This window comes from Xyrauchen texanus, chromosome 12, assembly GCF_025860055.1.
Source record: "Xyrauchen texanus isolate HMW12.3.18 chromosome 12, RBS_HiC_50CHRs, whole genome shotgun sequence".
Lineage (NCBI taxonomy): Eukaryota > Metazoa > Chordata > Actinopteri > Cypriniformes > Catostomidae > Xyrauchen > Xyrauchen texanus.
The window spans coordinates 42,576,629-42,600,127 of record NC_068287.1 but is presented as its reverse complement, the minus strand read 5'-3'; the positions used below and the strand labels follow the sequence as shown (position 1 = coordinate 42,600,127).

The 23,499-nt window shown below is 41.3% G+C and overlaps 1 protein-coding gene across 1 annotated transcript; it reads right to left on the bottom strand.

The window, feature by feature from the left end:
- Positions 1-1,479: 1,479 nt before the first annotated feature.
- On the bottom strand, positions 1,480-23,231 carry LOC127652368 (protein Wiz-like). Its single transcript, XM_052138475.1, has 12 exons — positions 21,836-23,231; positions 18,342-18,776; positions 17,170-17,538; positions 12,057-12,203; positions 11,387-11,956; positions 10,717-11,175; positions 9,408-9,923; positions 8,765-9,301; positions 8,141-8,352; positions 7,244-7,541; positions 6,996-7,158; positions 1,480-5,307 (listed from the first exon to the last, which is right to left on the bottom strand). The coding sequence occupies exons 1-12, from the start codon at positions 23,013-23,015 to the stop codon at positions 4,968-4,970; spliced, it is 5,226 nt and encodes a 1,741-aa protein (XP_051994435.1). The 5' UTR covers positions 23,016-23,231; the 3' UTR covers positions 1,480-4,967.
- Between the last annotated feature and the right edge of the window lie 268 nt (positions 23,232-23,499).

Below are 23,499 nucleotides of genomic sequence, written 5' to 3'. Positions count from 1 at the left end.
TACCACATAGGGAGAAACTGTGAAATAATGTTGTGCTCAGTGATGTCATACAGTGGCAGTTTATGGTGACCACCTCTTCAAGCTTCAAAAGAACACAAAAGTACAATTCAGAAGTCTCAATGAATTATTTAATGAGACTCATGATTGTTATAAAAGCATACGATAAGATTTCACTCAATGTTGGTCTCCTGTGTGTGTTCATGATAGGGCACGAGAGCAACAGTTCACGCAGCACCCTTGCGACATTGGGGTGTTCAAGCGGAAATGTGTTTGTTTATTTAAAAACAGGTCCTCTACAGCGATAGTGACAACAGAACACAACACAGCTGCACTCAAAACAGAGAACAGAACTCACTAAACATGTCTGAAGCGTTTGTAGTCGAAGAGTTGATGCAGTTCTATGCCCAGCCTTATTTTTTTTAACCGGAGTACTCTGAAATCAAACAGAAACATAGAGGAGGCTACAGGCAGCCGTAGTCACACTGTGTCCTAACCTGATGGCAAACAACATGCAATAAAAGGTTTAGATAAACACAACGAGTTTTCACATGAACGTCCCAATGTTGCAAGGGGGCTGTGTGAACCGTTGCTCTCGAGCCCTATCATGAACGCGCACAGGAGTTCAACAGTCAGTAAACATTTTCACTAAATAATACATTCAATTTCGGTTTGTTTCTCACCAAATCTCATCGTATGCTTTTATAACAATCGTGAGTCTCATGGAATAATTTATGAGACTTCTGAATTGTACTTTTGTGTTCTTTTCAAGCTTGAAGAGGTGGTCACCATAAACTGCCACTGTATGACATCACTGAGCACAACATTATTTCACAGTTTCTCCCTTTGTGTTAAGAAAAAGAAAGTCATATTGGGTTACAACAACACAGCACAAACCCAAAAATGTTAAATGTTCTCATCATTTACTCACCCTCATGCCATCCCAGATGTGGATGACTTTCTTCTGCTGAACACAAAAGAAGATTTTTAGAAGAATATCTCAGCTCTGTAGGTCCATATAATGCAAGTGAATGGTGACCAGAACTTTGTTGATCCAAAAAGCACATGAAGTCATCATAAAAGTAATCCATACGACTCCAGTGGTTAAATCCAAGTCTTCAGAAGTGATATGGTCGGTGTGGGTGAGAATAATATGTCCTTTTTTACTATAAATCTCCACTTTCACAGTCATTTTCCTAGGCACTCTTCTCCCCTAAGAGTTCTTCTTCTTGAGTTTTTGGTGATTTGCATTCTTCATATACATATCACCCCCTACTGGGCAGGGAGGAGAATTTATATGTAAATATTAAACTGATTTTCACCCACTAATCTCATATTGCTTTCTGAAGATATAGATTTAACCATTGGAGTGATGCAGATTACTTTACTGCTGCCTTTATGTACTTTTTGGTACTTCAAAGTTCTGGCCACCATTCACTTGCATTGTAAGGACCTACAGAGCTGAGATATTCAACAAAAAATCTCCCTTTGTGTTCAGCAAAAAAAGAAAGTCATACACATCTGGGATGGCATGAGGGTGAGTCAATAATGTGAACATTTAAATTTTTGGGTGAACTGTCCCTTTAAAGAGACCAATTTGTGACATTCTGAGATGCAAAGATGCTCTTTGGCAGATTCAGTCACTGACAAATTTGTAATTTTTCATGAAAACATCTTCTTAATGGCGTTTTAATAAAAGAAAATGTAACGCACAGGCAATCAGAATGTACACATACAACCCATGTATACAGTATAAACACTTACAGTACATACATGGGTTCAAACACACACTCCCTTAATCGATGCAGATAAATGTGCATCAACTTTTTACTCTTGAGAAACATTCAAATTGATGTAGTGAAGCCAAATAAATATATTAGTTCATTCAACATTCAAATGAGCCATAAGTTCATTTGGGATCGTAGTAAATCTGTAAATAATAATAATTTTAAAAAAAGGCTTTCAAAAAGCCTAAAATGGGCCCATCACCTTTTTCCAAGGCAATTTATCAGAAAGCTTCATCAGGATTTAAAAAAAAAGATTTTTTTACAACAGCTACGTCAGCTGTATCATTTAAAGTGACAAGCACAGAATTAACGTGAGAAGGAAAGTAAAAATGGCAGAACGTTGCTGTGAAAATGGAGCAATATAGGATCAGATTCATTAAAGCATCATGGAAAACCTATTTTGCATAAGACCTAGCATGTGCAAACGTGCTACAAAATAATGAGTCATACGAAAAAGCAACGAAGGCATTCATCTATATGTTAAGAGTACAACTGGGAGGCATGATGGAAATTTTCATGCTCGTGTTGTACAAATGTTGGTCATGATGTGCTAAAACGATATTTAACTAAGTGTGCTTAGCTTATTTAAATAAATAGCAGCAATTGGTTCTAGTCAAATGTTATCAACTGGTGACAAGAATGTATAAAAGGCTGCAGATTATGCATGCCATGTTTGCAGTGGGCACATTTGAAATGCGTTGATGGCTACATGGCAGCGCAAGCTTGAACTTAATTATAAGTCAAATCTAGTATGAAAATGTGAATTTGTCAACGCTAGAAACAGAAGCTTTGTTTTAAGAAGCCTTTCATTTAAGTGCTTTGTCTTGAAACCATTTCAAGTTGAAGAAATCTGGGATTGTGGTTGAATATAACTTTACGTTTGTGCATTTTGATTGTAATTCTTTGATTTGTACACTATTTAACAATTTGATGGGCTAGATGGTTTCACTCATTAAGAGTGCTTCTTAAGCAATAAGAAATAAAATGCACTGGGCATTAGCTTAAAATAGCATACTGAATAGAAGTAAACAGACTCATCCAATAAATATAAATGAAACGACACCAGTAAAAGCATGAAAAAGTATAATTATACGGTGGTGTTTTCCTTAGTCTTTTTTCATTCGTAGAGCTGTAGTGTCATTTCTGCACCACTAGGGGCACCAAACAGATTTGCAAAAAATAATGACTGTTTTTAAGCTTCCCCCTGCTGTTATTCGGTCACTGGTGAAACATCTACTGTAATATATATTAAATACATGCAATTTGCTACCTGGTCCCATAGAATCACTTTACTGTATCTACATATATTTTTACATATTTGCAAAATGATTTTTATGTGGCTTCTGTGCGGTCGAAATGAACACTAGATGCACTAAAACAACAATGACTTTCATTTCTTTTCACACAAATCACGAGTAAAACAGCAGATTATCAGTTTATAAACATTAACTTTTTGCCCTGCTTCTCACATAATGCTTTCTTATCTAAAAACGTTTACTATAGCACTTGACTCGTGAGGTGATACATTTGAACTAGGGCTGTCGCGTTCTTAATTTTAACGCATTCATTCGGTGCAGTTGATTATATAAAAAATAACGTGTCAAAAATGTGTCATGTCCTCGGACCGTAATAAGGAAGATTCCTGAGCAATTCAAGCTTGTAGTACCACCTGTTTTCTCCAGGGGGCAGTAAGCGAAACTTCAGCTGTATAGGCAACGCGCAGCTTACATAGAGAGCAAACCAAACTCACTGAGAGCAGACAGCACAAGATGAGAACACGTGCATACGAACAGCTTGATAGAGCGAATCTGAAAGCAAGGATCTCAAGACGTGTTTTTCTCATTTTCAATCTACGTTCAACTTGACACAGCGGCCTATAAACTGTATGTTTATGATGTAACGCAACCGAGACGCTCCAAATGTGTTCGTCGTACGCAGGTGTACATCGGCGCGTCCTTAAACAAGCCCTCATAATAAATCTCAGACTGACTGCCAAATTCTACAATAATACAGAAATAAAAATATATTGCATTCTAAAGCCATTTTTTCTATTGTCATTTTTAATGTTTAACTTGTTTGCCACAATAATTTAATGCATCTTAATTATCTGTTTTACATTTTTTCATAATATATATATCTAATTTATAATTATTTATTGCATTATTGTTATTTGAGGGGCTTTCTCAGCAAATATTTATGTATGCGATTAATTCCATTAGTTAACCGGCATACCGTGTAATTAATACGATTACAATTTTTAATCGATTGACAGCCCATATATTAGCATTTGCATTAACTAGCCAACTACATTTACAAGCTTGTTCATGCACGATCAAATTGTGCAGTTGCTCAACTGATAAACCGTTGCACATGCGATGCAAGAACCGGGGTACAAGTCTTGTAGAGCATGCAAGCCGACACGTGAGACAAAAGTGTCATAGAAGCACCACAGAAGGAAGTGGTTGTTTCAGATATTGTGTTTTTCATGTCACATTTGCTTTTTCTGACACTTATGTTTAAGGTAGAGAGGTAGGTTTTTTTATTTAAATCTCCGCAGAGCATTAACCTTGACAACCTCATCTGTTTGGGAGAAAATCTTGCTTTTTGCGCCACACGGTGGACATTACTCCTCAGAACCACGTTATGGACCACATAATATCATTTTGTAAAAATGTTGCCACAGACATGGAATTTTCGTGAGATCAGGCTGCAATTTACATGTTGCTTGCAATAAATTATTTCAGCAGAAAACACAACTACATTTGAACTACCAGTGGAGAAACATGTCTTTTTCCTGTATAAGGATGTAGTTAAAGCATCTATCAGCAGGGCCTAACTAGCAAAGCTAATCAACCAAACACAACTACCCCCAATTCAATGCAATTCCCTTTGGTGCCTAAATTAGTGGTGCAGAAATTAAACACTGCGCCTTTAAGAGCCAAAGGAGAGCTGAGAACTGTCATGGCAACAGACCTACCTCAAGCCTGAATCTCTCAAAACAGATGCTTGTGATGTAGGTCACATGTAAGTGGGTCGATAGCAGAGATTCTTTTTAAAAAAAATTATTTGATCAGAGACAGAGATATTCAAAGATGGGTAACAGTCTGTGCAGAAACAAAACAAAGGACGAGGGAGGTAATAAGTAGGGAATTTGAAGTCATATGTGGGCAATGCAAACATGGCCTAGTAAGTAAGAGAAGGAAGTGGCTCTGCTGTGGCTGGTTGCACTGGGCCAGCCATATGGGCCGCTGTGGAGACTTGGATTGGTGTGCGTGTAGGTGTGGAGGCTGGTGTGGTTGGAGCTTTTGGGGAGAGCGTGGACGGGGTTGTGGTAGGAGCTGTGGTTGTAATGGAGGTAGCAGCTGAGGATGGGGGTTTGGGAACAGAAGTGTCACATTTGGCAGGAGTATCGATTGCGGGTGGTGAAGTCTTCTTGTAGTTGAGATTGAGGATGTGCTGCTGCAGGTGCCTGATCCAGTCTTCCTGAACCGAGAGAGGGCCGTGAAACTCCACGTCACAAAACCTGAGAAGATTTTCACAAATGAAAAAGAGTTAGCTCTGCAAACATGTGTAGAAAGCACTATTTTAAAATTAAAATCATCTACAGTGAAGACATAATATAATCTTAAATAAACTGTATGTTTATCAGATGTGGCACATGTAAGAAACATTCGTTCCAAAACCTAATGATCAGCCTACCTAGACAGCATGTTAAGGCACGTTAGACATGCTCCAGACACAAAGGCTGTTCCAAAAGGTAAAAACCTAATTTGGCCTAAATATCAAGGAAGCACTGCGTATATCCTTTACATTTACATTTATGTTATAAGGACTTACAGAGCCCTTATTACAGGGACAATCCCCCCCGGAGCAACCTGGAGTTATGTGCCTTGCTCAAGGACACAATGGTGGTGGCTGTGGGGATTGAACCAGCGACCTTCTGATTACCAGTTTAACAGTTATGTGCTTTAGACCACTACACCACCACCACTCCTTTGCAGTGAAGGCTCTCCAAGAATGCATTGCGACATGCTTAGTTAAATTTATTCAAGATATTGGATAAGTCGGGGGCCTGGGTAGCTCAGCAAGTAAAGACGCTGACTACCACACCTGGAGTTGCTAGTTATAATGAATCTAGTCAGGCTTTCTAAGCAATACCAATTGGTTCGGTTGCTAGGGTGGGTAGAGTCACGTTGGGGTAACCTCCTCGTGGTCTCTATAATGTGGTTCTCGCTCTCAGTGGGGCGCGTGGTGAGTTGTGCATGGATGCCGCGGAGAATAGCGTGAAGCCTCCAAACGTGCTAGGTCTCCGCGGTAACACGCTCAACAAGCCACGTGATAAGACGCGCGGATTGACGGTCTCAGACACAGAGGCAACTGAGAACTTAGAGCGCATTGGGCATTCCAAATTGGGGAGAAAAAGATATTGGATAAGCCAAGATAAATGGACTATGGACTCCAATATTTGGATGTAATATGTGTTCTTATAGTATCACGTTGTTGGCTTAGCATCATGCTAACATAAAAGGTATTGGAATGAACTACATGTGAAGCTCTTGTGCGCTTTGAGTGAGTAGCACTATTTGTGTGTTATGCAATATGTCATTTGATAGTATCATGTTGTTAGCTTAGCAACACGCTAACGTAAACTCATAAATGGTATTGGAATGAACTATATGTGAAGGTCTTGTGTGCTTTGAGTGAGTAGCACTATTTGTGTGTTATGCAATATGTCATTTGACAGTATCATGTTGTTAGCTTAGCAACACGCTAACGTAATCTTCATTGGAATGAACTGCGATTGATTTTCTGTCTGCTTTGAGCGAGGAGTGCAAATTGTGTGGCTCGTTGAGTTGAATTAGACACTTATGAAGTTCCTTTTCAGTTAGGATGCTATCTTAGGGGCTGTTCAGAGAAAACAGGTTATTTGGCTAAAAATGCTAGATGCAGCACAATGAATGGATAGAAATGCAGGTGTCTCGATACGCATTTTTAGAAATTATTTTTAACTTGATACGGCATCTAAAAAATGCGGTGCTCCTGTTCAAAGAATCTAAAAAAAAACAGAGAAACGTGGTGCAAAAACATCCATCTAGTGCATGTTTACATGAAAGAAAAGGGATGAAAGCAAAAACGTGTTCGATGTGAATGTCCCCTTATAAGGCAGCTGCCTAGGTTTAAGAACAGATCTAATATGCAAGTACTTCTCACCGGCATTTAAGTGAGTAGATTTTACCCACAAGTCTAACCAGTGGGGTGGAGGGGGGCTTTGGCACAAGGGCAGGAACTGTACTGGAGCGAGGTTTTGGAGGGCCACTCTCTCTCTCCCCTCCCTCAGCATGTGACGGGTGTTTAAGTGGCCGTCTCTCAAATACTTAAAGAGAAAAGCGGCACGTTATGTCAAATTTAACAAATAAATGGAAAATAAAACATTAAAGTAAGGTAAGTTGTGCTCTGACCTCGTGGCAAACGAACGTTGAGTTCACTATGCGCCACCTGCACATGTGAAAGTGTGTCATTGGAATGATGACTGCCAGATTGTTGAATAAGGCCATGCTGATTCAAACTTCCACTCCTAATTTTGGCCTCTGGTGCCCGTGAAGACAACCCCAAAGAACCGCTGTTGACATCCCGTCCAACTGCTCTCTTTTGAGGCAATGTGAGAGATGCCCACTTGGCCACTGGAAGCTTGTAGGAAACAGGGGCTGTAGGGTCAGACTCATGGGACGGTGAGTCGAGAAGAGAGGAACTGCACCTCTGCAAGAGATCATTGCATATATAAAATAAACATCAATACTTTGTCATATTATCAGTTTTCAAATTATATTTTACACATACCAAATGTGCTTCATTCTCTGATGCATGTATTAACCTTCAAATCTGCACTGAACCTCCTGCTCTGTTTTTGCAATGGACATGAATGATACATGAAATTATGCAATTTGAGGAGAGATTTGCCATTTTATTTTTGTGCAATTGGATAGATCCCATAGACTTATCTTAAAGGAGGGACCCAAGCTTTATCTAGAGACCATAATATCATAAGCACTTGGGATTGAGCAAGTTTTACTTGTTCCAGGCAGGGGCGCAAAAACCATATATGCAAGGTATGCAACGCATTAGGGCGGCATGTAAAGGGAGGGGGGGGGCACTCAACGCTTATAGTGGACGACTCCTCCCAACCACTCGACAAATACATGGGCCTCAAATTTTAGTTTTGCATACCCACTCGAAAATGGGTAGTTGCGCCCCTGAGGCCAGGAAGTACTGTTCTGGCAACCACCTAGCAACACTCTAATATTCACCCAAAATGCCCTGGCCAATGCACCAACAAGAAGTTTTATTTGCTTTCATACTTTCTTCTGGACGTAGCGGCCTCCTTGCGCATAACTTTGCTGCATCTCTGCTGCCTTCTGTGGGCGGCTGCGTATCCAGGCACTCAGCGTCTCGATGGGTGAACCATTTACACACCACTCTGTTACGCCAAACTGTCGGAGATGTGCTCGGGCGTGACTGGCCAATGCTTTCCGGTTCTCAAAGTAGAATCCACAGAGTTCACAGCTGGCATCTAAAGAGGGTAATACAGCATTCTGATCATTCCACATTGTTCTTGAGACTATTGTATACAAACACCAGATCCACAGTGGAATGTTGTTTACCTCAACCATATTGAAAATGCTCTCCATAACCTCAAATTTTGGAAAATGATGATGTTACGACACTAACAAACAGAGTTGGATTAGTGTGGACATGGCCTGAGATTATTGTAGACTACTGTATTGAGACTGTATCTTTTATACTACAACCAATTTGATTGATGGCATATAAATTAAGACATGGAGATTAGAGTCAGTGTTTGCAGAATAATGACTCTAAAAATAAATACAGTACTGCTCTACAAATACTTGCCTTAAACGTCCTCTTCCAACAATGCGATGGAGAAAAAACAAATAAGGAGCCTTACAAAAATACACCCTTACCCATGTGGCCTACCCCTTGCTTCTCTGTGGAGATATTCCCCTTTAAGGAATGGTCCTGTGGGGGAGGTGAGAAGCTTTTAGACTGCACGAGCAGGGACTTCTCTCCTGGCTGTCCATCCTCCACCAGCACCTTCTTCCTCAACGGAACCACCCCAAAAAACTTCCCCATAGGTGAGGTGCGAGATAAGCCCATGCTTCCAAGCCCATGCTTGTGGAGGCGCGAGCCAGAGTGGAGCAGGTTTAGGGGTGACTTGCGGGAAAATACATGGGACTGATAGCCAGGACTGTTCAGTGATAGTCTACCATCCTGTCCCGGTTCCTCCTTTATGCCCAAGGCAGCAGATGCAGGGACGGTGCCCTGTCTTCTCATTACTTCCCACAGAGTGTCAATGGGCGAGCCATTTACAGACCATTCTGTGATACCCATATGCCTCAGGTGCGAACGGGCGTGGCTTGATAGGCCTTTGCGGTTTTCAAAGAATTCGCCACAGAAATCACATCGGATATCATGGGAAGGTTCCTTCTCTTGAGTCATGACTGTAAGAGGAAAAAGAAAGACAGTACACAGATCTATTAAAATCATTGAAAAGTGAGAAAAGAAAACAAACAAAATACCTCACATGTGAAAACACATAAAACATACCCAAGTTGACAGGAAAAACTTTATCCGAACTGCTCAAACTAGGATGTAGCGGCTCTGGGGTGTAAGATGCACTCACTCCCATTTCTGACCCTTTCATGGTAACTTCTACAATTTCAGGCTCTGGTTTTGGTTTAACCATTTCCACTGTTGGAGAAGAACTGGCGGTAGATGTCGAAGGAGACTTTTTCCTGTTGGTAGGCTGATCGTGGCTTGGTGATTGGGGGAAATGGAAAGGCAGGCGGACGAGAATATTCCCTGGTGGAGAGGAGCACTGGAGTGTAGACCGAGGCAGTCCTGGGCCCGGAGAAGAAGAGGGGGATTTGTGGGTTTTTAGCGGCACAATAGACGGTAGGCCTCGACGGACTATAATCTCTCTGAGTGTGTCAATAGGCGAGCCATTAACAGACCATTCAGTGATGCCAAGCTGACGCAGATGTGAGCGGGCATGACTAGAGAGGCCTTTGCGGTTCTCAAAAAGTTCTCCACAGAATTCACAATTCACTTCTTTCATTGGTTCTGGAAAAGAAGTGAGCAAGCTATCATTTTGGAAGTAACTTTAGGTTAATAAGCATGCTGGACATGTTTAAGTACAGCTTACATTATTGGGGAGCAATAGAGCACTAGAGCACTTTTTTCAGCCATATTGGTTCTGGAAATATTTTTCACCAATCGTTTTCATAGGGACTTCATAAAATTGTTCATAAAATAATTAAAAGAAATGAATCAAACCAACCAGCTCAGAGGTGAATCACATCACCACAAACTTTGATTTGAAGCAAAAATATAGGGAAATCTGACAAAGACAATGTACTTCACGTCTTTAATTAGGGAATGAACTACAATCTCATGGACCATGAAGCATCATAAATGACAATCAAATTAGAAACGATGGAAAAGTATAAAACTATTGAATACGTTTTGGATTAGAAATATAGAGTCAATATGTTTAAATTATATTGCATTTGTATAAATATTCAGATATATACCAATATTTTAGTAGTTTGACAGTGTAGAGAGGCCGTCTGAATTGTGCATTTACAAGCGTCATGGGAGTGGCCGATCGCTGCATAGCTTTTTTTACAGCGGTTTGTTTGCCGTGATTATAATTGTGGATTGTTTCTCTTCAGGGTGATAGGTTGTGTAGTTCTACACCAGACATTTCACTATTAAAAATGATTTAAAAAAAGAAGAGGTGCGGACTGATGGCTTCAACCGAGCCATATAAAATTAATTGCTTCTGAAACCCCATTGTTGCTCCCTATTGAGGACCAAAAGACAATAACATACAAAAACATATGAAAGTTGTTACCTATGGGAAAGGGCATCAATTCACCACCACTAAAACGAAGAACCTGCAAAGAGGAGGGTTTCAACTTCTTTGTTGGTGGGCCCAACAGGGTGTGGGTAGAAGGCGAGGTAGCTTTGGACCCAATGGTAGTCCTCAATGGAGCAGTTTTATATAGGATAGGACTAGAGGGAGGAGGCCTCTTAGAGGAAGCAGTAGAAGTTGAGGGCAAGAGGGAAGCCATGCTGGTCTTTGGGGACCTCAAGTCTTCAGGACCATCGGAGAGAAAAGAATTAGCTCTGTGCTTAAATTCATCTGTCAAAATGAATCGGTTCAGTAAGTCAATGGGGGAGCCCTTGGATTCCGAGTACTCAATCCCGAAATGGCGCAAATGGGCTCGAGCATGACTTGAGAGACCTTTTCTTGTTTCGAACCACGCACCACACAGCTGGCAAATAATGTCTTTAGAGTCCATGTCCATTGCTAGAAGAAAAAGAGAGCAAAATGAATGGGATACAAGAGGAATAGTGTACAATGATAATACAAAAACAAATTGAAAACCATTTGTTTGAATCCTTTATTAGTAGTTACTCCATTTAAGGAATAGTTCACCCGACATTAGGGTCCTTAAATGATAACTGCATTTTCATTTTTAAGAAAACTATGTCTTGGGTGAGCATAAATGATCTCTTACTAAGGTTCAACGGTGCATCCGTCTCTTGCGGTGCCCAGAACGGTTTGCTGGGATTGGAGAGGTTTGAAGCCTGGTTCTTTCCCATGGTCTTATGCTCCTGGGATCGCAGTGGGGAAGACACAGGGAGTAGGGAAGAGATTGGAGCCTTTCTCAGGACTGGGGATGGAGACCGAGATTTAACAAATGGAGAGGATGGCGGTGAGCCTGTAATGGAGAAAGTATTTGGGGAAGAGGAAACTTTATTAGCTGAACCCACAACAGAGTATGGGACAGTTGGTTTGATGTCCAGCAGTCCCTTTTCAGTTTCAATATCTTTTTTAGGGCTTGGCATGGAAACAGGAGGGGAATGGTGCTGGAGCTTCTTAGGTGATGCCAAATATGGGGAGGTGCCAGTGAAATGAGCATCCATGGCACGTTCCTTAGTGATCTGGTAGAGGAGGTCAATGGGTGCTCCACTGTTTTCCGACATGCCGATACCCAGCTGGCGTAGGTGAGAGCGGGCATGGCTAGATAAACCACGACGTGTCTCAAAGGAAGTATCACAAATCTCACATTTCAAAAGGTTGGAGCCTGAAAAAAAATCAGAAATGGAGATAAATGTCATGTTGAAAAGATGAAACCTATTTAAAGTAGGTTAAATAGAGTTGAGATAACATAAAATTCATCTAACCCAAAGAGTCTGTCTCTTTGGATTCAGGACTGTGTTCCTGCAGGGAGAACAGAGTCTTTTTTCTGGGATTTGTGCCCAGTGTTTCTGTAAGGGGCATTCTGGCCTCTTCCTCTTCATCATCATCATCATCCTCCTCCTCACCACCACCTGAACATAAATAGATAGAAAAATAATAAATTTAGACTACTCTACAGTCAAATTCCTTAAAAGATAACACCAAGGGGTTGTAATCAGTAGCTACGTTTCCACTATTGGGCCAAATAAGGGCGTGCTAGTGCATGCCAGGGCCAGTTGCGTTCCCAAGGTCTTTTCCAGGGCTTCATCGTTCCTCTTCTGGGCTTCCTCTGGGCCAACGACCAAGCGCCTTTGGTCTGCCGATTAGCCTTGGGCCAAAGAAGGCCAACTAGTATTGAGGTGGGGCCAATTTCAAAGGTGCCGTTTTGCCGAGTCAGGTCTCGCTTTCCACAGAGCAAAGACCAAATGAAGCACAAAATGGCAGCTTCAGTCTCCACCATGTTCATTTTGAGGGTTAGTGAGTCTCCAGAGTCTGATGCCTCATCTTTAGCTTCGCTCTTGCAAGTGAAATGGACGGGGTGTTTGACATTGGCACCAGGGCGGGTTTTAAGGCAACGCTGCGGGGAGGTGGGAATGCAGATGGATTTTAGGGGGCTTTCACACTAGCACTTTTGGTGCGCACCCCGGTTCGAATGACATCAGAGTTCGGTTCGTTTGGATGATGTGAACGCTGTCTTCCGAACTCGGGTGCGCACCCGCGGACCGTACTCGGGTCCGCTTAAAAAGGTGGTCTGGGGTACGGTTCATGTGAACTCCAGTACGGTTCGCTGCTGATATGAACGCAATCGAACCAAACCGCGGAAGTGAACCGCTATTGATGACATATAATGTGGTCGTCAGTCTCACACGCGTCACTTTCAAAATGAGCGGAAAGGGTTTACTTTCGTGCGTGGTGCGTGCGCTGTGTGTGTGTGTGTGTGTGTGTGTGTGTGTGTGTGTGTGTATACACGAAAAGCGGGATTGACGCACACGCACTGCAAGCAGAGAGATGATTTCTGCTTGCCTTCGCAAAAATTGTCTTCGGCGGACAGCCCGCTGTCTTTTGAACGATTTCAGTATTTTTGCGGCAGACAGACGCAAGTATGTTTCTGTATCTTGATGTTGAAAACAAAACCAAAGGTTAAAAAAAAGAAGAACAAATGTGAACCGAGCAAGTCTATTCATTGAATTTTGACGCTTTTCATTTCAGCGGTTATCAAGCAACACGATTACGCACCAGCTGCAGCTTGATGACGCAAGCGTACCGCGGTTCGGATACAAATATATAATGTGAACACAGTCCATCGGGGGGAGGGGGGAGCAATCGAACTCGGGTTCGGAACAGGCAATCGAACCAAGTGTGAAAGCCCCCTAAGTCTCACGGCTCGGGGTCTGAGGCTATTAGCCCCCGGCTGACCAGCTGATAGCCCTGGCTCGCATCAAATCCAAAAGTGGAAACAACCATGGTTTTTAATTACTGCACAATTAGCCAACAAACAGGATTTGCTATATAGTCTGCTCCTTAAACAAAGCGTAACAGGCCCTGACAAACTGTCAGGTTTCAGGTCTTTTTTTTAATTATTATTTATAACTTCCCCCCCTATATAAATATACTTTTAAAAAAGTATATTTTTTAAAATATACTTAAAAAAACCACAAGACATTTTAAATCAGTGGCTTCCTAAAACCGTTTTAAAAAGGGGGAAATAAAATCATCAATATCAATGCTTGGTTTATGAGAGTTAAGTTAGCATTAGACTAGCTAAAGCACTTTTGTACTCTTTAAAAGCAACATGGTTAATTGTACTGGTTTAATCACGTTAAAGGAATATTCCGGGTTCCAAACAAAGTTAAAGGAATAGTTCACCCAAAAATGAAAAATCTCTCGTTATTCACTTACCCTGATGCCATCCCAGATGTATATGACCGTCTGGGTTCCAGTGAGGCCCTTACAACGGAAGTGAATGGGGGCCAATCCGTAAACATTAAAATACTCACTATTTCAAAAGTATAGCCACAAGACATAACATGATTTTAGTGTGATTTAATCGCTCACTACTCTTGAACTATGTAAAGCTATATCCGATTTCACAATGATTTAAAAACTTCACACTTCAAATAATGCAAGAGCTATTATAAAATTATAAGCTTTACATTTCTGTCTTTAAACCCTCCAAAACTGGCCCCATTTACTTACATTGTAAGTGCCTCACTGTAACCGTGATATTTATATTATTTATTTTTTAAGAAATGGAGGGATGAGTCCAAATTTTTGTTATCAACATCATGCAACAAATGCTGTGGATTGAGGACTGAACCTGGAATATTCCTTTTAAGAGAACATCAAAAGTGCTGTAACAACTATTCTTTATAAGCGGATATGCTTCATTTACCCAAAGGAAAATATACTAGTACTACCTTGCACTTATATACAGTATAAATTGCACACATATATATTTTGTCAGCTTCTTTAAACCCATCTTGCTCCTCTCAGCACATTCAATATAATAATCTGTGCATGCGTTCCTAGGGTGGGTGTTTTCAGTGCTGTCATTTGATCTGTCCTAGACACAATTACAGCAACATCAGCCCTTTTTCTTTTCAGACAGAAAATGAAAAATCCCTTTAATGGCATGCATGTCATAAAATAACCAGACGAGACAATACACAGAAAATACAAGTTAAACACGACAACTTCTTCCAAACAAAATATAAGGAAATAAGTAGCGTTTATCATTTTAAAATAAAATAAAAAATGTTTTATGGAGAATGCAAATAAAGGGGGGGAAGAGTCGCGCGCTCCATTTCAATATTTAAGAAAACACACCTTGGGTAAAATGGCGATTTTGACAAATCATAAATATGTGCATACTGACAGGACATCAAAACTGCGTTTGCCTTTGGACAAAGTATTTAAGCGCAAAATGTCATAGTTTCACATTACAAGACAAAAAAAAAAAGTGCATTTTTCAAAACAGCGGGGGAATGAGCGGTTTCATACGTGTGCACTCAGTCTCTGGACTATTTGAGACCATTTTGGCAACAGTGATTTAAAACGCACATACGATATGACAAGGACTTCTCTTAAACGTTAATACGACTGCATGGCATGCAAGCTTTAAAAGTGGGAAAGCTCCGAGCACATGCATAACTCATGCATCCCTCGATCATGCACGGCGCGGAAGTGCATGCACTCACCATTCATGGCATCAGAATTACAGCACCTACAGTCAGACAATTTTTCCGCTATTGTTTGTGTCTGCGGGGATGTGGAAGCAGCCATTTTGCCCCGCACACATGCACTAACGCATCAAGGCGTGACGAACCGAGTAAAGGCGGAGATTGGGCTAAATATTAAATGCCAGGAATGAATCTATCACAATAACTAAGAATGATTGCAATAAGACAGTGTGTTTAGCATCATATAGAGGTCTTCAGAATTGCTTCCTCTACAGCTTCTCTGAATGTATTGCACAATCCCCTGGCATGCACATCCTTTTGAGGTTTCTTTGGAAGAAACTTAATCACTTTTTGCAATTACTTTAAGTGGTCCAAAAGTCATTTTAGTGGATGTGATTTCAAGTTCAATACAGCATTGTGTTATGATTTGAACCTAATGGCTCATTTGTTCAAATACTTTTTGGGGCCACTACACTAAGTACAAAACAATAGTGTTTGTACTCTTCAGCTTTCAGTTGCATCGTGCACAGGCTTTTGGGGTTTCTTATTAGTGTGTTTTGGAAGGTTTATGACCACAAAGGAGATACGTTGCTGTAAGGGCTAATTATTAGAAGTAATAGCCTACGAACATTATGCCTCATCAGCCTTTGTAAAGACAATCAGATTTCAGAGTGCTGCTTAGCATAGCGAGTGTGGAGAGAACTGAGATACCTTGCAGATATCTGTCTGGTTTCCCTTACAAAAAATCTAGTGTTTTGGCAAGCTTGCCGCAAATTTGACACCTATTATTTTCACATCCAAATGAGCTTGTGATTCATTGCAAATGTTTGCCAGACGTTTTGCAGCTCGTAGTGGTAAACGTGCGGCAAACATTGCGCAACTATGGACAATTTGATGCAAGTTTGACGCAAAACTCATTTGCATATGGGAATGAGGAAAAATGACGCCCTGATAACTCTGTTTGGCTGATGGCACCATAAGAACAGGCACAGTACTAAGTCCTTCACTAGCGTCTATCCTGAGCCGTGACATCAAAGGTGACATACGGGGAAAAGAAGTCCATTTCACACTTTTAAGAGCCTTTCTAAGATCAAACTGGTCACTGGCAAAGCACATACTGTAACATATTGAAATATTTGCAAGTTATACACTCACTGTGCACTTTATTAGGAACACTATGGTCCTAATAAAGTTCCTGACATGGTCTTCAGCCCATTCGCCTCAAGGTTTCCCCTGTTGTGCATTCGGAGATGCTATTCAGCTCACCACAGTTGTACAGAGTGGTTATCTGAGTTACCATAGACTTTCTGTCAGCTTGAACCAGTCTGGCTATTCTCCGTTGACCTCTCTCATCAACAAGGTGTTACCGTCTGCCGCTCACTGGATTGTTTTTTGTTTTTGGCACCATTCTGTGTAAACTCAAGAAATACTCAAACCAGCCCGTCTTGCACCAACAATCATGCCACTGTCGAAATCACTGAGATCACATTTTTCCTCCGTTCTGATGGTTGATGTGAACATTAACTGAAGCTCCTGACCCGTATCTGCATGATTTTATGCACTGCACTGCTGCCACACGATTGGCTGATTAGATAATCACAGTAATAAGTGCACAGGTGTCCCTAATAAAGTTCTCAGTGAGTGTTTGTTGCTTGCAACAACAAAAAAATGGCGTTAATAATGGCGTTGTTACGGCATCTACCAGGAGAGGCTAAAAAACTTGACCCCTTTTTTTTGTTTGATTGTTTGTTTGATTGTTTTTTACATAAACTACTTGGAAATATCATATGATATTTATATTAATTGAAAAAACTACTATAGGATATTTACCTTTTAAAGTCTTCAATAATTCAAGCAGAAATGAATCCCATCCACTTACCCTCCAGTCCGCTGATATTGTGTTCTTCCTTCCAGTGTTGTTTTGGAGAGTCAGAAGAAAAAGTGGCAGGTTTAGTGGTCATGTCCTCTTCATCCTTTTCTTCTATCTCAGTGTCCTGATCTTCATCAGAGTTTAGCTCTTCACTTGACGGGACAGTATGAGAGAGGACAGTAGGTAGAACAAGATCTGGATGCTTGGCAAAAATCTCCCGGAGAATATTAATGGGAGAAACTGTGACTTCCCAATTTGTGATGCCAAAGTCTCGAAGATGGGCACGAGCATGACTGGAGAGGCCAGCCCTGGTGTCAAAACCGGCACTACAGAACTCACATCTCATCACACTGAAGGTTGATGGGTCAAAGTTGGCGACTATCATGGAAGGGCAATAACAACAGCAAAGCAAAGTTACATTCGAAAAATGTTGTTGCAAACATCTTAGCACCTTTAACTGTTTATTTTAGAAATCGGAGTCTAACATTTCGAGGAAGTTCTAGTGTCTATAATGTCTTTTTAAAGGTAAATTGTCATTTCTGCACCACTAGCTCAAATGGAAGTATAAAATAATGACTGTTTCCAGAGACAGTTGAGCTGAGAAGTACTACTTCAATGCAAATGAATGGGAGAAACTGGAACGCCCAATATGGCGGGTGTGTAACGGTAGTTCGCCTTACAGGTAAAAAAACCAATCACCTGTCAGTTAACTCTGCATTAGCGGGACCAGCCTGAAAAATAGTAGGTTGTTTTTTGCATTATCAAAGCTAAAGAGGCACAATTAATGTCTTTCAGTCTTTCCCTATTCAAGTAGATAGAAGCTGTACTTGTATGACACTTACATCCATAGAAAATAGCTGCTGTGAACGTTCCCAATATGGCCACAGAGTGGACTGACTTGCCTTGAAATGGGACTTTGCTGTTTCCAAACAGGTTTCCCAAACACTCTCCCCATCTGCAATTGGTAATCAGATTATTCCACCCCACAATTATGCCATAAGTTGATTTGTCTATCCCAATCGTGATGCACAAACAAATAGACAGATTGCAATTCCATCTGGTGCCACTAGAGGTGCAGGAATCACACAATTCACCTTTAAATCCTGTTTAATACAATATCAACTACACGAAAATTTGCATTGTTACAGAGCCATCTGCATTTACTTTAAAAGTACCCTCACCTTTTTTCTTTTTCTTTCGGAAGGAACATTTCTTCTCAATGGCATTGACCTCTTCTGGTGAGATGAAATGCCTGACATTGTAACTGACACCTACTCTGTTCAGGTGACCTCTAATGTGATTGGCTAGTCCGATGCCATTATGGAACTGATCTGGGCAGTAAGGGCATTTTCTTTCAACGCTTTTCAACAAATCTTCTATATCATTATCATCTTCATCTTCATCAGTTAATGAACCAATAATACAATTAACAACATCTTCCTCCTCTTCTTCTCCATCATCTTCTACAACAAGTGTGTCTTCCCCACACTTGCCTTTGCTATCAGATTTGTCTTTTTCAAGTTTGGGTTCTTCTTCCTGTGCTTCAAGCTTTTTGCTGATCTTTTTTTGTAAGGAGTTGGCTTTAAGATTCAGAGCATTGGCAGGTGGCTTCTTCCCTGGGGAGGTTGAAGATGAGTGTTAAAGATAAACCAATTGACCCCTTACTAAGCTCCGCCCCCTTGGTTACCATTGATTGCTTTGACAAGCTTTGTAGAACTTCCCATAAAAATGAATTGGAGATGGCGGTGAACAGTGTTTTTTTTTTTTTTTTTTTTTTTGGCACAATATTCTCATTTAAATATATTTCAGCGAAATTGCAAATATTCTTACGTGGCTGAAATTATGTGTGGCATTTTATAGAATATTTATCTGATTTCTTTTGTCAAATACATTTTTCAATTGTTATGGAAACACTTCTTATATTCCATAATTCAGCTTTAAATGTGATGGCATCTTTGCAAATATTATTCTATATGTCCTATATCCTGAGGTTACCAGAGCCCGCCAGATCCAACTCTGGTCCTGCCCGATGTCAAAATCCCACCGACTACTAACTACAGTCTGTGCCAGCCAGACATCACTTCGCTCTACTATAATGGACTTCACAGTGGATGAACCGCTTCTAACTCCAACCGTAAAACATACTTCACTGGCCACTGCCTGCACCTCAGACTTAGAGTGGCCTTACCAAAATTAACAGTCATAAGCTTCCAGCCGGACTGCAATGCACTTCACTGACCTCTGCCTGCAACATCTTGGTCATAAGATGGACTACACTCTAAAGCCTTCACCAGCCAAAGAACAAAGGACACTGCATCTATGTGCACTTCCGCAGTTTATTCAGGATGGACTCCAAAGCCACTACTCTTACAGTTCATACAAAATACTTTAGTTTAAACATTGGCCACCAAGATCTACTCGGTTTACTAATTTAAACCATGATTTGTACTACACATAGATAACTAATATTTGCATTATATTCATGTTGTTAACCATAAGGGAACTGGCTTCACTGGTGAGCCTGGTTTCCCCCAGGGTTATTGTTCTCCATTATCTAACATATCATGGAGTTTGCATTTCTTGCCACAGTTGCCCACTGTGGGCCTAAAATCAAATATTTTTGAAGGCATAATCTACAGTCACGTTATTCGTTTAAACTGCACAATGATGTCTTTTAATGCATTGCAGACATTACAGCTTCCTCTTTCTGTTACAGCATGATTTTCTGTAAAGCTGCTTTGAAATGATGGGTGTTGTGAAAAGTGCTATACGAAAAAAAAGGGGGAAAAAAGACAATTATTTGTTTGAAAACTGTGGAGACTTTAAATCAGAATTGAGGCAAACGATTATGGCACAGTCTCTTGAAAAGGAGAAAAGCCATTTGATGGTGATTACACACCTGATAACATTAGTGTAAGTGGACAGAACTGCTCATAACGTCTGATAACACACACCTTTACGAAGACCTGAATCAATAAATGTATGTTAATTTATTAGCTTTAATTTACCTTGGAGCCAATGTAGCTTTCCTTGGTGATGTTATACATGTTCATTTGAGAATGAGGGCTGAGACAGTTTATTTCGTAGCATGCTCCTCTCAATATTTATTGAAAGAATAAATTGTGTGTGTGTGTGTGGGGGGTAAACACCATGTGTACACTCTCTAAGTACATTGTGTTTCAATTAAAATTCCACTTAAAACTACTCAAACACACATTACTCCCATTGAAAATAAGCAAACGCTTGTCAGAGAAACAGCAACAGTTGCTAAGATAGGATTGGTCAGAAACGCTTTTCTGGGGCTTAGCGAAGGGTCAATTAAGAACGTCATTATTCCATGTAAAGATAGTCTTGATGGTATACATATATCAGTACCGGCTTTACTAATTTAATCAGATGTAAAAGTATGCCAAGACAAGAAGTGTACAATTTAGCAGTCAAATACAGACAAAAATGCACATGGGATGCAATGAGAATGATGATGAGGTGAACAGAAAAAACAGATCACCCCAAAAAGTAATTTACTTTCCCTCAATTCATTCTAAACTGGTATGAGCACCTTCTGAACCCATACGATAGCATTGTTTAAGAGACAAGTTGGTATCCTGGAATATACCACACAGAATTCACATTTGTAGGTTAACTATTTCTTTATAACTCAATCGCCCTAACCTAAACCAACAAATGGGTTCAATTTTTCTGACTACTCTTTAATCATTTAAGGGAACCAATCTCGTTTGCTCTGCTCATCACTCGCTCATCACTCTGTTGTATGAGAGGGAATTTGGAGATTATAGCTGAGAGACTCTATGAGGACAAGGGGTTGCTTGTTTCTGAGCTGGGCTTGCTGCCCCTTAAGAAACCCCAGACTCTCTGCTGCCCCTTGGAGGCTGGCTGAGAAGCTGCTCTTCCACTGCAAGGCTAGGGCAGGGTCTTCAGGCGAAGGGACCAGGTTCAGGCAAGGATCTTACCTGGGTATTCCCCAAGTTTATGGCCAAGCATGGCTCCTATGAATTATGCATCATGTGCCTTTTTGGATGTCAAAGCCTAGGCATTTGCTCCTCATTCAAGAGTTTGGAAAAAGTTAACCCAAGTGCACTCCTACCAAAATTGAAGGAAGAAAGTTGCACCACCAAAAGTGACTGATAGTGAGCATTGGCCAATGGAATTGGCAAGGTACACCTCACACCTTTAATCATTGGCCAATGGAATGTGGAGTTTTAGCACACTGCCAGAGAGTTGGGATTTTTGATGACTGTTTATGACTCACCAGACTGTCACACTTGATTGACCCACATAACATCAACAATTACCCACAATGACAACAGGCACATAACACATTTACATACATTACTTCAAGACCAACAACAGCCCTGGTGAAAACAGATTAACCAGCATGCAATTGCCATGCTGGTCTAGGCTAGTTAGTGCTGATTTGGTGCTGGTCTAACTGGTGGACCAGCAGAGCCATGCCTTTCACCAGCTAAACCTAGCTGGTGAAGCTGGTTAAGCTGGAGGGGACACCACCATTCTATGCTGGGGAACCAGCACCCAAAACACAACATAAGCTGGTGACCAGCAATGCTGGTCTTTTCAGGAGGGAGGAGCACAGGTTATGTATTCATTCAGATGACTTGCAAACAGGTTTTGATGCTATGACCTTCTACTTTCTTACCTGTTTTGGACTCCTGTTTTGGCTCATGCTCTGGTTCTGCTCTTTGAGTGCCTTCTCTCTGGGTCTTCACTTCGGTCCGATTTGATATTTGGACCCGTTTTTTTACTCCTTGAGTCTGGGTGGACTTAGGATCTAGTCGTGTGCTTGCTCTTGTACGCCCCAATTTATCCCTTTCAACCCTCGCTTTGCGCTTCCTCCCAATGCTTTTGAATGCCACATCCCTACGCCGTGGACCAGCCCTTGGATTTGGATGTGTTGACATGAGACACTGAGGTTGCAGGACATTCTCCTCCACAGGATTTGCCACTGTCTCTCCTATTTGGCTTGACTTCTCTGCTAGGACTGAATTTGCTAGCAGGGTTGCTTTATCAGGCTGGTCTGTGGCCTCTCCTGGGGTTGCAGAGGCAGGGGTATTTTGACTAATCCCTGAACTAGAGTCCACCTGTGAAGGGCCAGCATCAAGCTGTGTTTCTTTTGTTTTTTTGGATGCTCGGATGGGGTACCTCTTGTTAAGAGGCGAGGTGACAAGAGTTGACGCAGCATCTGCAGTGGAGCCTTGTCCTTTTTTGGAGGATTTATGTTGTATACGAGGTGAACTTCGAGAGACACCAGCCCTTCTTCGAGTGCTGTGCGTCTTCTCATGGTCTGCAAACTCTTGAGGCTCATCAGAGCTAAAGTTGGACTTAAGACACACGAACTGGCCACAACTGACTTCTGCTGACTCTTTGATAACCGACTCTGATACTTCACTACAACTGGCTTGCTTTTCCACGCTCTTTCCTCCCTCATTTAGTTTTCCAATCTCCTCCAGGATTTTCCTCCTTGACTCCTTGTGGCATCTATGATGATCTAGCAGTAGCAGCCGGTCTACAAACTCTTGACCACACTCTACACATTCAAACCCGCTTTCAGTAAGCTGTCCGCCCCATTTCTTCATAGGACCTTTGCCTTGGCCATGCTCTTGCATATGTTCACGTAGATGATCTTGCTTTTTGAAGTAAATGCTACATTCTACACATGTGAATATGTCTTGGCAGAGGTCTCCATCCAGTTGGAGGTCTACTATGGACCTTTGCCTTTCTTGTACTTTCTCCACCTTTTCATCTTTAAATCCAGACATTCTTCCCACATCCTCTGTGATCCTATGCTTCTTTGGTCCTGAGGGCCTACTCCTGCCCATTCTGCCACCACCAGTTGGGCGCTGCCAGGTGCCCAGTCCAGAGAAAGGCCTCAGTATGGCCCTCTTTTTCCTCCTGCGTTGAACGAAGGGGCTGTGTGTCCATGGCCCGTGAGGTGGGCTCTCTGGCTCAGAGTCAGCTGGGAAGCTGTACACATCTGTCTCTTTGGTATTCGTCTTTTCCTTGCCTCTCTGATTATGCACTTTCAGGTCATCTTGCTCTTCTTTTCGGCATCCCTCTTCTGGGGCAATATCTGGCAAATGGGTCACTTTGTCTTGTTTCAAAAAAAGATTTAAATTAATTTTGCAGGCTTTTAACAACACAAGGATTTATTGACATGAATTGAAATACGCTTTGAGACATTGAATGTATTTATTTTTTCCCCTACGTTTCTGTGAGCTGGAGTCTGTAGTCGTTGGCTCCCCGTATGTAACAACATCTCCTTGAGTCTCTATCTCTATGGGCCCAGGTGTGATCTTCTTCAGA

Bases quoted from the DNA above. Each gene is read 5' to 3' on its own strand.
- LOC127652368 (XM_052138475.1), bottom strand. From the start codon at position 23,015: ATGGGCAGGAGTAGGCCCTCAGGACCAAAGAAGCATAGGATCACAGAG. The intron at 9,302-9,407 runs GTATGTTTTATG...TTCCTCTTACAG, and splicing joins AGTTTTTCCTGTCAACTTGG to TCATGACTCAAGAGAAGGAA. The intron at 7,159-7,243 runs GTCAGAGCACAA...TTTCTCTTTAAG, and splicing joins CAACGTTCGTTTGCCACGAG to TATTTGAGAGACGGCCACTT.